Here is a 12,350-nt window from a genome sequence, read left to right as displayed (position 1 = left end):
GGTACTTATCTGCCAACGTTGAGGTCTTATCCGATTGACCCTGCAGTCACATTGCATCGGGTACAATCCGGCGTTAAAACGGTTGCACCGAAATATTCATAAGCTGTTAGCAGATTTTAAATGTAAATAAAAGGCCAAGCTTATTAGAATTTATAATATCAAGGTTAAATAAGCTACCACCAAAGACCAAAAAAGTGAGCCAAGTCAGTGGATGCGGAAATCCACAACCTTAATTATGCTCGTCACTGCTTTTGACTGCTAAGCTACGTCGACACCCTAACTTTGGTATGAAGGCTTATCGTATTTAACCTCTCTCCAGCGGTGGGCCCTTTCATTTGGAATTTTGTCAACGCCTCCAACATTGCGAACATGCACTACTTCCGCTGCTACGCAAAGAGAATATTGTAACCGAGAATAATGAAGACAAGTATGCTGTTCCCTAATCTTTTCGCTTTTTAAAAGATACCTGTTTTCTTCTACTTTTAAAAAGGTAAGTTAACTAGAAACGGGAGATATTGTTTTTTTTTAAAGAAATTCTTTGTAAACAGTTTTAACTACCAGTTGTTTCATTGTATATAATTTATTCCACTTCAAATTAAAATTATCTTATACCATAATATGTACATATATTTATTTTAATAAACATCACGTCAAAAAGGGGATTACATCAGCAGAAAACAGTTCTTTTTCCATGACTATCCTGAGAAGCCTACTCGAACTTTTAAGCAACAATTGAAGATGCTCTCTTTCGAAAATGTAGGCCTCATAATTAATCACCTACCCACTAGACCAGCTTCATGAACCTTTAAACTAGGGCTTAAAATTAGTGAATAGGTAAGTCAGGCGAAAACTGTTAAAGCAGGGTTGTATTTAACCACAGGATGGGTGGTGTCAGCTTATTAAAAAGATAACAACTTATCCATTTTAAAAATATACAAATTTAGGTGCCCACTTGCGGATATAAAAGGCTAAAGAGGGGCCGATTATAACGGCCTACTCAAATGGTGACTGGTGGTCATGGACACTGGCTAACAGCAATACTGGTCGGTGTCTACTGGAGCCTCGGGTATCGAATTGGCATTCACCCCTCCTGTTAATAATTTTTAGCGTTTTTCCACTCCCCCTAGTCTGAAGCCCGGGAAAAACAGCCCAATACATATCTGCTGTACCCCCTTAGTCTTAGTCCTTTGCTACTGTTAGATACTTTTCGGGATGTAAACGGGCACTCAACCCAAGACCAAGAACTCTGAGCTCAACCTACCGCACATCTGCCATCAGTCATTTAAAAATAACATTAATTTAATTAACCCTTCAGTTAGCTTTCTCATACAGATAAGTCTAATATAAATGAAATCGTTCCTCAGCTAATAGGAATTTATTAATTTTTTTACCTAAAAAGTTAAGTTAGAGAAGTACATTATAGCTAAGAAATCTGTAAAATGGATTGGGAAGAAACTTTTAAGAAGTGATAAAGGACAATAACTCAAAGAGCGTCATTTTTGAGTTTTTAAGTACCGGATGATAACCTTTAATTGACGGAAGCTTAACCAGACTTTATGGAATAAAGTGAAAATTAGTTAGATGACGAGCAGAATTTAGTCCCGAGTACAGCCTCAACTAAAGCTCTCAAAGGGAAATTGTGCCAGCATATGAGTAGCAAATAAGATATAATATTCTTATAGAAGCAAGAATGTGAGTACTGTGCACAACTAACTTACAAAGTTTTTATTAGTTTTAGTGAAAGGTGACCTTACAAAGATGTGGTTAAGAGAGGGATGCCACTTATGTCTGTTTTTTTTTTTTTAGGCGTACGATCGCAGCTCAAGTAAGTTGAAAAGCGTGACCATTTACTATTCCAGTTGGGCGAAACAGGAATGCTTAACCCTCTCTGAGATTAACAACACTGACTTGACTTTTTTTTTAACTCAATGAAAGGATTGAAAGTAGAGGGCCTTTCTTTGAAGGCGATGCAGTTTGACAAGTTAGCTACTCAAGTCTTCATATCGAGAATCAAAAGTTATCGTCGTAGCGTCTAGCAAAGATTACGGTTCGATTACCACCAGAACGGCTCTTTTTCGAGTTTTTAATTATTGCGTATTTAATCTCGCCTCATAAAAGTTAATACATTAATATATTCATATATATTATTACATATGTCTTAAAATATTAATGTTTTTTTTTAAACATAAATTCTAGTATGCTATTAGCACGAACCCTACTACAACCAACAACTTGGACGCTATTGAATTCGCACGAAGGGTGGTAAGAAAGCTTGACTAATGCCGGCACTGACTAAGCGTCAAATTAGTACTACTTAAAAATAACAAAAAAAATTTCCTAACCAAAAAATATATCGAAATTAAGCATATTTAATTGATTACTTCACAAATGGAAAGGAAGGCAAGTTATACATGGGAGTACACACCTAGACATTATTAATGCATCTAATAGTGTGGGGGAAGTAATCTTAGCTTAGGACAAAGACTAGTTTATGGAGCACTTTTAAGACTGAAGATATAGTAAATATGCTTTTAAGGTTTAAGACAAACAATGGAGCTAATTATTAACAGTGAGCGGCCAAGTGTTTGACCGTTTTAACGAGAAGTTTGAGGCTAACTGCATTTTAAAGACTTATAATATTTATAAATTGAATAAATAGTCTCCTTCTATAGCGGTGGAAATAGCAAAAGCCTTAATTTTAATGTAGTTTAGTTCCGGAAGGGGCAAGCCTGACTGGAAACGAGAAGATTGTCTCGGCTAAAGGAGCCTTCCTAACGGAGATTATAAACTAAGATCAAAAATAAAGTATATTCTACTCATTATGGTCATGTCAACTCCAGCCAGCTAAAAATAAGATAATATTAAGATAAATCTAAAGTCAGACTAAGATGAAATCGAAGAAGGTATCATTAGCAGGAAAGGCTTACAGTGAAGCTGACCTCTGGGCGGGAGGGCAGCTTTATCTCAAAGCATTTTAGGTAAATTCTTACTAAAAATACGTTTTAAGTGTTGGGGAAAGAGCGCACTTTTATTGGTAGAGCATTAATTAGTATAAAGTTAAAATGAATATACAAAAAAGCTGATTTTGTTGTTTTTAAATATACATTATTTCAAGATGTCGACATGCTTTTGAGAAAGAACCATTATAAAGTATATCCATATAGGCCGGTAAATATCAACGAACTAGGCATTATTAATCCTATAAGGTTTTTTTAAAAAAATGTTACTTTAATGGGCTAATATTAATAATTAAAAAACATTTAAATGCATTTTTATACTGAGTACATTAATATAAATACCAAATCTAATGATAAAAAAGGTTATCCTTGTCATTTTTTTTAAAATACTGTTGCATTTTTCTTGTACTATTATATCTTCTCATGGACATCTATTTTTGTCACTTTGATTTATTACATAACAATTTTTTTTTAATAATGCTTTTGCATTTTCTTGTACTATTAACCTTCTCATTGTCACTTTAATTTATTACATAACCATCTACCTCTACCAAATTTAGTAATAACTAATTTTTCTGGGGATGCCGGACTCGAACCAGAGTCTTTGCACTCTTAATCAGTTATGGCTATCATACCACGCCAATAAGTAAACACCCACTCCGAGGCAAGAAATCATTATAAGTGCCTTGGTCAATACAAATTTTCTCCAAGGAAAGTACTTCGCTCTAATTGGTATACCTGACGGTAGAAGGGTTCAGTTAACGGTACTCCCCTCCGAATATGTACGTTTTCCATTTAAATATCAGAGAGGCGTGGACCGGATTAGTAGAGGACTTAGAAATACATATGTTTATGTTGAGGGCATAACGATGTTACTAGGGACAGCTGAAGGGTTGTCGACAGAATTACACGATGGGTGTGGGTAAAAACCCGGCGAGACATTCAATCAAGTTCAATTTGTATTTAAAAAATATTTTTATTTTGCATATTACAGTTGAATATACATAAGCCAAACAGTCGGTATCTAAAATAAAAAGTTAGTTGAGCGCTTTAAAAAAAAATGTTAAATCTAATTCTATCATTACTACATTATCAGTCTTATAATATCTGCGAAAGAACCATCCAAACGATTATGAAGACTATTTTTTTACAGCCAAGTAATTCCAGAGATAAGGAGCGGGCTCAGGTATTTGATAAATATAAGCATAACAGGATTCAACTGCTTTGGATAAAAGCCCCTTTTATATAATTAAGTTTAAGGAAGAAGTAAAGCTAGTAATGACTTTGACCGATCGAGCAAACATATTAGAAAATTATAAACAATGCTACATACGGTTATAAAATAACTAAGAAAAGAATTGGAACTAAGGCAGCAAAGTGGTTAGAGCGCAAAAATGTAGTCGATTCGATATATATTGATTACCCAGAGAGCAGAAGCCAAGGCGAAAATTGAAAAGATTTGGGTAGGTAACAAAATTACAAATAATAAATTATATGAGGCGTAATTGCAGGAAAAAGTCTATTTATACATAGAAAATAGGTTAAAAAAATTAAGATTTTTTAATAGATAATAGGCAGGCCTCGAGGTGAGTGGAAACTAAGATGCTTCCGAGCAAATTGCTTAATAGGATTAATGAGAACGAGAGGAAAGATAAGAAAAGATTATTTAATATTCAAGGGAGGAACTAGTTTGGTAGAGTGTCTGCTACTAAGAATGGACGAAATATATTTCAGAAGAGCATCAACCTTAGAACTTTTTATAGTACTTATTAAAGAGGCGATTCTGCAATAGAAAGCCCAAAAAATTCGAACGCACTAGCTGCATGACGACTGTTAGCTGGTAAAGAGAGGATTAGTGTCCTACTAAAATTCTCTTAATTACAGTTTTTACTACATTTAAGGATGCTTAAAGTGATAAATATAAGGGGGATGCAAGAAGTGTCCTTGCAACCATTAAAAAAAAGGCATAAAAATTCAGACCTTATTACAAGGAAAAGTTCAGTAAGAAAGGTAATATGGATGAGCTATAAGTGGGTTATGCGGTTCTCAAGAAATTGTTGGAAAAGGCCAACCAAAATGCCAAAAAAAAAAAAAGAGGAAAGGGTGCATTTTTATGTACAAACCCGATAGTTTCATATATTAGATTGTGTGTATATGTATCAACAAGACTACATCAGTTAAAAACTTGCTCTTCTGGGGTTAGCAAAGCTAACTTAATATACTTTACCTGCGCTTTTCTTTTTCTGTGTCAAGTTAGAGACGTTGTAGTTAGCCTGTAGAAACTACGCGATTGAGAGTTGAAAAATAACACAAGCAAGCATTTAGAAGCGAATTATACCTAAACACCACTAAAGGTTTCTTATTTATACCACAACAACAAGAAATTGCCTTAACTATAACATGGAATTTACCATAAAAAATAATATCCTATATAAGACCTGCCATATCACAAGCAGCTGTAAGCAAGCAAACAGTCAACGACCGGGGTAACTTCCTATCCCGAGCTGGCTGAGAACTCTTCACGATTACTGATGTATGTAGAAACCCCCATTCAACTAGTCAAAACTGTGTGTATTTCTTTCAAGACAAGCATATACTTTTAACCTTAAAAGCCATACCAGAGTTAAAATTGTCTAGATAAAAAGATAATTTTATTATATGTACCTAAACTCAAAGCAAAAAGTTGTATACTCCATAAAGCGTTGATTTGTCTACTCTTAAAGGTTTCAATGGTTGTTTTATAAATAATTTTTAGCAATGACTACACAAATTCGGTTAAGTTCAAAGTAAAGTTGAGGTGTACTTTTTCAATTTAAAACCTTATAACGATTAAAGAGAGATACGTCAACGACTGGATAATAGTAGGGGATATCATATATCTTAGAAATCCTACGGAACAGTTACAACCTCAAAAATGACTGCGAAAACGAATGATATTCGTTACTAAAGTACGACAATTGGAAAAGGAAGCGATTATAAACAAAAAAAATACAGTTAAACAGACGGCTCAAATAATATAAATACTACCTAGAGAGACACTTCCTCTCCTTACAAGTGTAAAGTTACTGCCTTCTACAAAGAAAAATGAATTCAAATTAGAATACTATACACTATTTGGCTTTCTCGGAAACATAGAGAATTGTGCAGGGATTTGTATCGCGTATGCTACCTCAATACTTGTAAACTCGACTATCAATAACGAAACAGTTTTAAAGATAACAAGAAATGGGGTGGGGCACTCTAAAAACGATATATATATAATCAAGCATTTAACGTAGCGAAAGAGAAGAACGAGGGATACTAATAATCCGTTGTCTCCTCTGAGCGGTAATAACGACTATTTCGCTTTACCATGGGACACATACCGATGTAAAAAAATCTTTATACTGGAAGTCTGACATAGATAAAAGTGAAATACACAAGTCCTCCGAAGCTGAATACAAGTCATTGAGCAAGGTAATGATATACACTTAAATAAAGAAAAACCTTAGTAAATGTTTGCCTAACAGAAAAATTAAATTAATATACTACACAGACAACGAAGCAGCGAGAGTCTTCTAGAAGGGCGATCATACCGCTATGTTTCATAGGGAAATACCGGATACAACTATAAAAATAAACGTCACCTTAAAAAATAACTTGGAAGATATTTTTACAAAAAAACCTTTACGATAAAACACAAAAATCTACTTAGAAAAATATATTAAGAAAACTACTATAACAAGGATTTATTACTCAAAAATATAATACAAAGTACGAGAATAGCAAGGACATAAACTCATAGCATGTAACCTAAAACTCAAACCTAAAAACAATTACAAACAAAAACTTCCTAACTAAAAAAGTTGATCCGAAAATAAATTAACCATAAATTAGAATTGATTGAAAACAGCACAATAGTCGAGTAAAACAATTTCCAGAAAAATCGATTGAGTAAATAAAGTAATACCTACCATAATTCCATACAAATTAAACGAAATAATTTTTGTAATATAGTATGTAAAAATTTTTCCATATATATTATATTTTATTTTACATTATTAAGTATTATACATACTTAAAAATTTTGTAAACTATAAATTCTAATACGCTATATATATCCATATTTAATTTATATCTTTTGTTACGTATTAATTTTGGTACAGTTCGTCTAGTCTATGTCCCTTGAAGGCTGCTAGATGCTTGCTGTCAACAATAAAAGCTGGAGGTTAACGCCACAAAACTTTAAGTCATGAGTAGTTGCACAGTTTGCAGGCAGAAATGAAAGTTAAATGAAACAAGCATGCGGGAGCGATGATCCAAGCAAGTTTATTCGATCCCAAACCAAAAGGTTGTTGATGATGCACCAGATTGGTAAAACATTCTCAATATGGAGGCTGCCAGACGGACCTGCGCTTATAACAAGTGAAATTCTCTAAAACTTTTAATACCCTATGCTGACCGAAATGCAGTAGCTAACACGGTATACCCAGGGATAAAGGCAACACTAGTATAGAGGGAGAACGGCCAGTCGTACTGGGGTTAAGGAGCCTAATTGTTCATGTCAGGCTGACTAGGGGTCTATTAGCACTAAAGCAGCCGCCGATCGAAGCTACTACTCGTAAGCACTTCGGCAAAGAGAAAAATCCTAGTCTCAACGCGGCCAAGTGCATCTTCTCTTTTAAATAGGTAGATGAAATCCCTGGGCAAATATTAATAAGGGACATGGTCCCGGAAGAATGACTTAAAGGGCCAAACTGAAACAACGAATAGCACCATCCGAACAGTGCAACAGAACAGGGGTACCCTAGAGGGGTGTAGGGGTGAGTGAAGGCGAGATGACTAGTATATTAACGCAATGGGCCGTCTTATGACCTAATGCACTCTCAACTTACCGAAACCCTAGTAAGCAATACGTATAAGAGCGAAAATATACATTCTACCACTATGTTATAGTCTTAATCTGCGAAACTTGTCCTAGATAAAGTCGCTTCTTAACCACTTCGCCCTCCAAAGTTGCGGTTTCAATTTAATAAATACAACACAAAACAGTTTTTAACTTAAAGTGTATTAAATAATAACCCACGAGCTTGCTACTTAAGGCTCAAACCAAAAATGAAGAACACAAGCAAATTTTATCTGGTTTACATAAATTTTTGCGTATCGAGATAAGGCAGTAGCAACGTTAAAAAGTATATTTTAAACACTTTATTTAAAAAACAAGCTGGTAAAAAGAGATAACATCATAGGACATAGTGCCTACTGTTTTTATTTTAAATTTCCTTAGACAAAATAAAAAGTGAAAAATTAAGTGCAAATGCATATTGAATATAATTTCATAAAAAGCAATAAAAGAAATATAACTTGGGGTACTTTCCAGCCACTTTTATAAATAATTCTCAAAGTTTTGATAAGTCTCCCCGCAACGAGTATCTAGTCTTAGGAGCGGAATAAGGCATGCCACTTGAACTTAAGCGCCGGTCGTCCAAACGCTCGAGTTTTCGAACATAATGCAACGTTAAAAATTAAAGGTTATAAGGAAACCATGGCGGTGCAACAACCTCAACTGGGCTGGAAGAAGAATCGGAATCTTTCTTGTACAAAACGACCTAAAACAGTTTGAACTTCATAATATCCATTCTTATATAAAAATAGACCTTTGAGTTGTCTTCATCCCTAATAGAGGCGAAGTTGGGCTCGTAATCTTTTCTTTTAAGATAAACAAAGTTATTTGGTTAAGAAACTATAAAGGAAAGCGCCAAAAAGAGGAAATTTAACTTACAAAGGTTTTAAAGGGGGAAGAAAAGCAGACTTTGTGTGCTCATAGCGATTTTGAGCTCGAAAAAACTGTGAACACTTCTCACAAACTACAGCCCCTCTATAATTCGGCGAAACTTTAGCCAAACTAGATGAATTAGGGTAATACCTACCAAAAATTTTAGTGTTAAATGAATAAATAATATAAAAAATGGACAATTTATTTAAAAGTTTTCAGAAAGAATCGCGGTCTACACAAAACAAACAGTTAAAATATCCAGGTGGATACCAGAGAGAGCTTTTCGTTTGTGTGCTCAAACAAATTAAACAAATGCCGTCATGATTGTGATCCCCAAAATATTTTTTAACATTAGAACGGTACCACCTTTTGAAAGGGGAAGAAAGCGTAGAAAAATTATATACCCTATAGTGTGCTTGATAAACAAAACCAAATCTAAAAATAAAAGTAAAAATATATATAAAAATTACAAGTTGCCTGGTTCGCAAACCCTTTTTTCGTTCGACATAACATGCTTAGAGGTTTCCTTCCCTAAAAAACTAAGTAAAATATCCCTACGCTTTGTTTTTTTCCACATATAGTAATAAGCAACAATTTCTCCCAATTTTCTGTGTGATAGCTGCACGAAAGAAGATTAATAAAATATTTTCATAAATTATGTATAGAGTGATAAATATATTATTAGCGCAATATTCAAAAATAGCATATACTTGAGTATTATGAATTGCTATAAAATCTTTATAAAAATATTTCATTCCAGATTCAAATTTAAAAATATCTTCATCAGTCCAAAATATGACTAATCAAGTAATAAATAATAGGTAAATAATTACATAAGCATAACATTATAAAAGCTGTCACTTTCTTGGAGCATAAGCTGGGATAGGCCTAAACTCATACCTAAAGAGAGTCAAAATATAAGACAACGTAAATATACACTGGCTTTTAATACTGAGCTCCAGCGACCACCCTCAGGTCCGTTGGTATCTAATAATTACAGTGGGGGGGGGAGGTGTCTAAAAGATTAAAAACGTATAGCCATCATATCGGGACTTAGAATAGCCGGGGTGGCTTAGCGTAATAGGATTTTAACGTGCATACCAGGTTTCCATCGGCGCAACCCTCTTTTTCGGTCTTTGGCGGTCGTGACAAAACCTCGCCCCTAAAGATTCAATGATGTGTTAAGCATCGAGTTATTTAAAAGTTACGACAATGCACTTTACACCAAACGGCACCACACTCCCGTTAAGAAAACGTACATAGTTTGAATACCTCCGTTTTGCTTTCTTTTCTTGTCTTAAATCTTTAATTATTATACTATTTTATTACGTCACCATATTTTTTAATCTTTATCTTCCCTTCTTAATTTCATTTACCCTAAAACGATATCAAAATTGCATAAAAACCTTTCGTTAAAGCGTACTTTTTTAATTTTATAAATGGCTACGTGACTAACTAAGTATTCTTAAAAGAATGATGTTTAATAAAAACTTAAACTAGGATTCATTTAATTTTTAAGGAAAAACTTAGTCAATACAAAACAAAATAATCTTTCTGCTTGCTGTTATTACTCTGCCCCTCGGTTTTAAATCCTTTTTTTAGGCTGCCTTTAGTCATGCTTAGATAGGAGATGAGCGATTTTTATGGTTTACAGTTGGCGGACGCGTTAAACTTAAGCTTATGACAATTATAATTTAGCAAAATGTAGTATTAAGTATAGCCAACATAAAAAAACAAAGAAACGAAGTCCATTAAACAAAGTCGCATTTTTATATTAACTTTTAACTGAAAAGTATAGATGCTGATGCCAAAAGCTCAACTTGGCATGTGGCGTGAGGTGAAATCGTGTGGGTAAATGTGACACAGAGGAAGCCGGGGCAGGCGCTTTAATAATGGATTAACGTTAAACAGGAAAACACGTTTGTTTATTTTTTATAAAAGTGAATGTGATAACTTAACTGAAAAATTAATATAATAAATATGTATTTTAATATCGAAATAGGGCTGTTTTTTATTAATTATACAATAAACTACCTTGCTGATGAGAATTGGTCTACATGTAAAACAAAGTACCAAGGGAAGGCACCTTTGAGTTTATATACTTAGCGTGGAGTCGCTAAGGGAAAGTACGAACTGAAAATTGAGCCAATGATAAGGCTTTTAAAAACGTACTCTGTGTCGGGCACTATAGATCAACCAGAGGGCTAAAACATAAGGTTTATACAGATTTACCTGCAAGCCCTCATCAGGCTTTTAAGGAAAGTAACCTCTAATGAGGTATTATGGAGAGGAGGCACATGCCTATAATAGAAGGTTTCACAAACTCAGCCTACGTGAGGTAGGCGGAGAGCATAAAAATTTTTTCAGAATTCAACTGCAAAGCGGTGTAGTAAATTTAAAGGAGCGTGGTTTATTGAGACCAACAGTTCTTTGACAAGGTCGCTTAACCGTGCGGTGGTTTAAAGTATAAATGCTTTGGTAGCTTAAAGGAATCCTATAAGTCAAAGGACTATTGATATACTTGACTCTCCTTCTTTGTTCGGCAAATAGAAAAGAAATAAATTTAAAGATAAAATTTTATTGGTACCAGAAATTGTTAAGTTTTGATAGTTGCGAATCTCCTTTAGTAATAGCTACCAGAAGTTATAAATTGGCTAAGAGTTTACGTTTCAAGAAGATATAAATTAGAGGTGATTTGGAGGCCTTTAGTTTAACTACTTATCTTTTTGAGAATATTAAAAATGGAGTTCAAAAGAAAAAATATAGTAAAAACAGTACCGGTCCTCAATCGAGTCAACAGACTGAATTTTTGAGCTCTCGAAAAAGTGTAGTTGTTTACATTAACTTTTTGCCAAAGTTATAATTTTCATTTGGACTTGACCTCGAAGAAAAAGCGCTTTAGCCCTCTTAAGTTTACTTGGTCCGGCTGGCAATGGTGCTGGCCGGAGACTTTAGAAGGCCTTGGAATCTATACCTGGAACCCCCCACTCCACGGGAGGCGGATGTCTGGTGGTCACCACACTTGGTCCAATAACGGAAGTCCGGACTCAATATTATCCACTTTTTCTGTCTTTCAAGACGGTTATAATAGCGCTAGTTCCACCTGGTGAGCATTCGTGCCCGTTTAGACCACATTCAGTAGTTTATTAGGCCCTCTTATAATTAGGGACTGGCTATAGTATGTCAGATAGTAATAGTAAAAAATGGCTGCAGTGCTTAGGTTGCCTTTCGAATAGGGCATTACATTGTTTCGGAAGACGGCAAAGAGCGACCTTAGCTAAAAATTTTGATGAGGAGCATCGTTTTAGAACACATATTTACCGCGGGATAATTTTTTTCTCGCTAACCCTTTTTCGACATCAAGGAAGACGGTTATAGCTCCCTTCTTAACAGTGGAAGCGAGGATTGTTTACTCTGTCAAGAGGAGGAGTTGTAGGGTTATCAAATGCTAATGTTGGGTCCAAATTAGAGATCCAGCAAGATAGCGAGGACGTTGGGAAGGTTTTATTCAGTGCAGTACATCGGCTTCGGTCACTATGCCAACCAGTCAACAGGAGTTGATGGGCAGCACAGATGATCCCTCGCACCAATACCGTTTTCTTCAGTATATTCTTGAAGATGGATGCCACCGAAGTCAG

General features: G+C 34.7%; 1 protein-coding gene across 2 annotated transcripts; it reads right to left on the bottom strand.

Moving 5' to 3' along the window:
• Positions 1-8,300: 8,300 nt before the first annotated feature.
• LOC135121404 (arginine-glutamic acid dipeptide repeats protein-like) lies at positions 8,301-9,744 on the bottom strand. 2 transcript variants are annotated; one of them, XM_064045724.1, is made up of 9 exons: positions 9,665-9,744; positions 9,574-9,612; positions 9,423-9,511; positions 9,183-9,331; positions 8,983-9,117; positions 8,719-8,862; positions 8,594-8,645; positions 8,498-8,545; positions 8,301-8,428 (listed from the first exon to the last, which is right to left on the bottom strand). In XM_064045724.1, the coding sequence occupies exons 2-9, from the start codon at positions 9,608-9,610 to the stop codon at positions 8,336-8,338; spliced, it is 747 nt and encodes a 248-aa protein (XP_063901794.1). In that variant the 5' UTR covers positions 9,611-9,612; positions 9,665-9,744; the 3' UTR covers positions 8,301-8,335. The 2 variants fall into 2 exon arrangements, with proteins under 2 accessions (XP_063901794.1, XP_063901795.1); XM_064045725.1 differs by having other exon boundaries at positions 8,983-9,078.
• Between the last annotated feature and the right edge of the window lie 2,606 nt (positions 9,745-12,350).

This window comes from Zophobas morio, unplaced genomic scaffold, assembly GCF_036711695.1.
Source record: "Zophobas morio isolate AGI-343-1 ecotype UQ-CSIRO unplaced genomic scaffold, CSIRO_AGI_Zmor_V1 ptg000575l, whole genome shotgun sequence".
In the NCBI taxonomy this organism is placed as follows: domain Eukaryota; kingdom Metazoa; phylum Arthropoda; class Insecta; order Coleoptera; family Tenebrionidae; genus Zophobas; species Zophobas morio.
The sequence above is the reverse complement of the archived record's forward strand: the minus strand, read 5'-3'. Positions and strand labels throughout refer to the sequence as shown.

Coding starts and splice junctions, on each gene's coding strand:
- LOC135121404 (XM_064045724.1), bottom strand. CDS start 9,610: ATGAGTTTAGGCCTATCCCAGCTTATGCTCCAAGAAA. Junction 9,332..9,422: donor TAGCAATTCATAATACTCAA/GTATATGCTATT, acceptor TCTTTCGTGCAG/CTATCACACAGAAAATTGGG. Junction 8,863..8,982: donor CAAACGAAAAGCTCTCTCTG/GTATCCACCTGG, acceptor AATTTTTGGTAG/GTATTACCCTAATTCATCTA.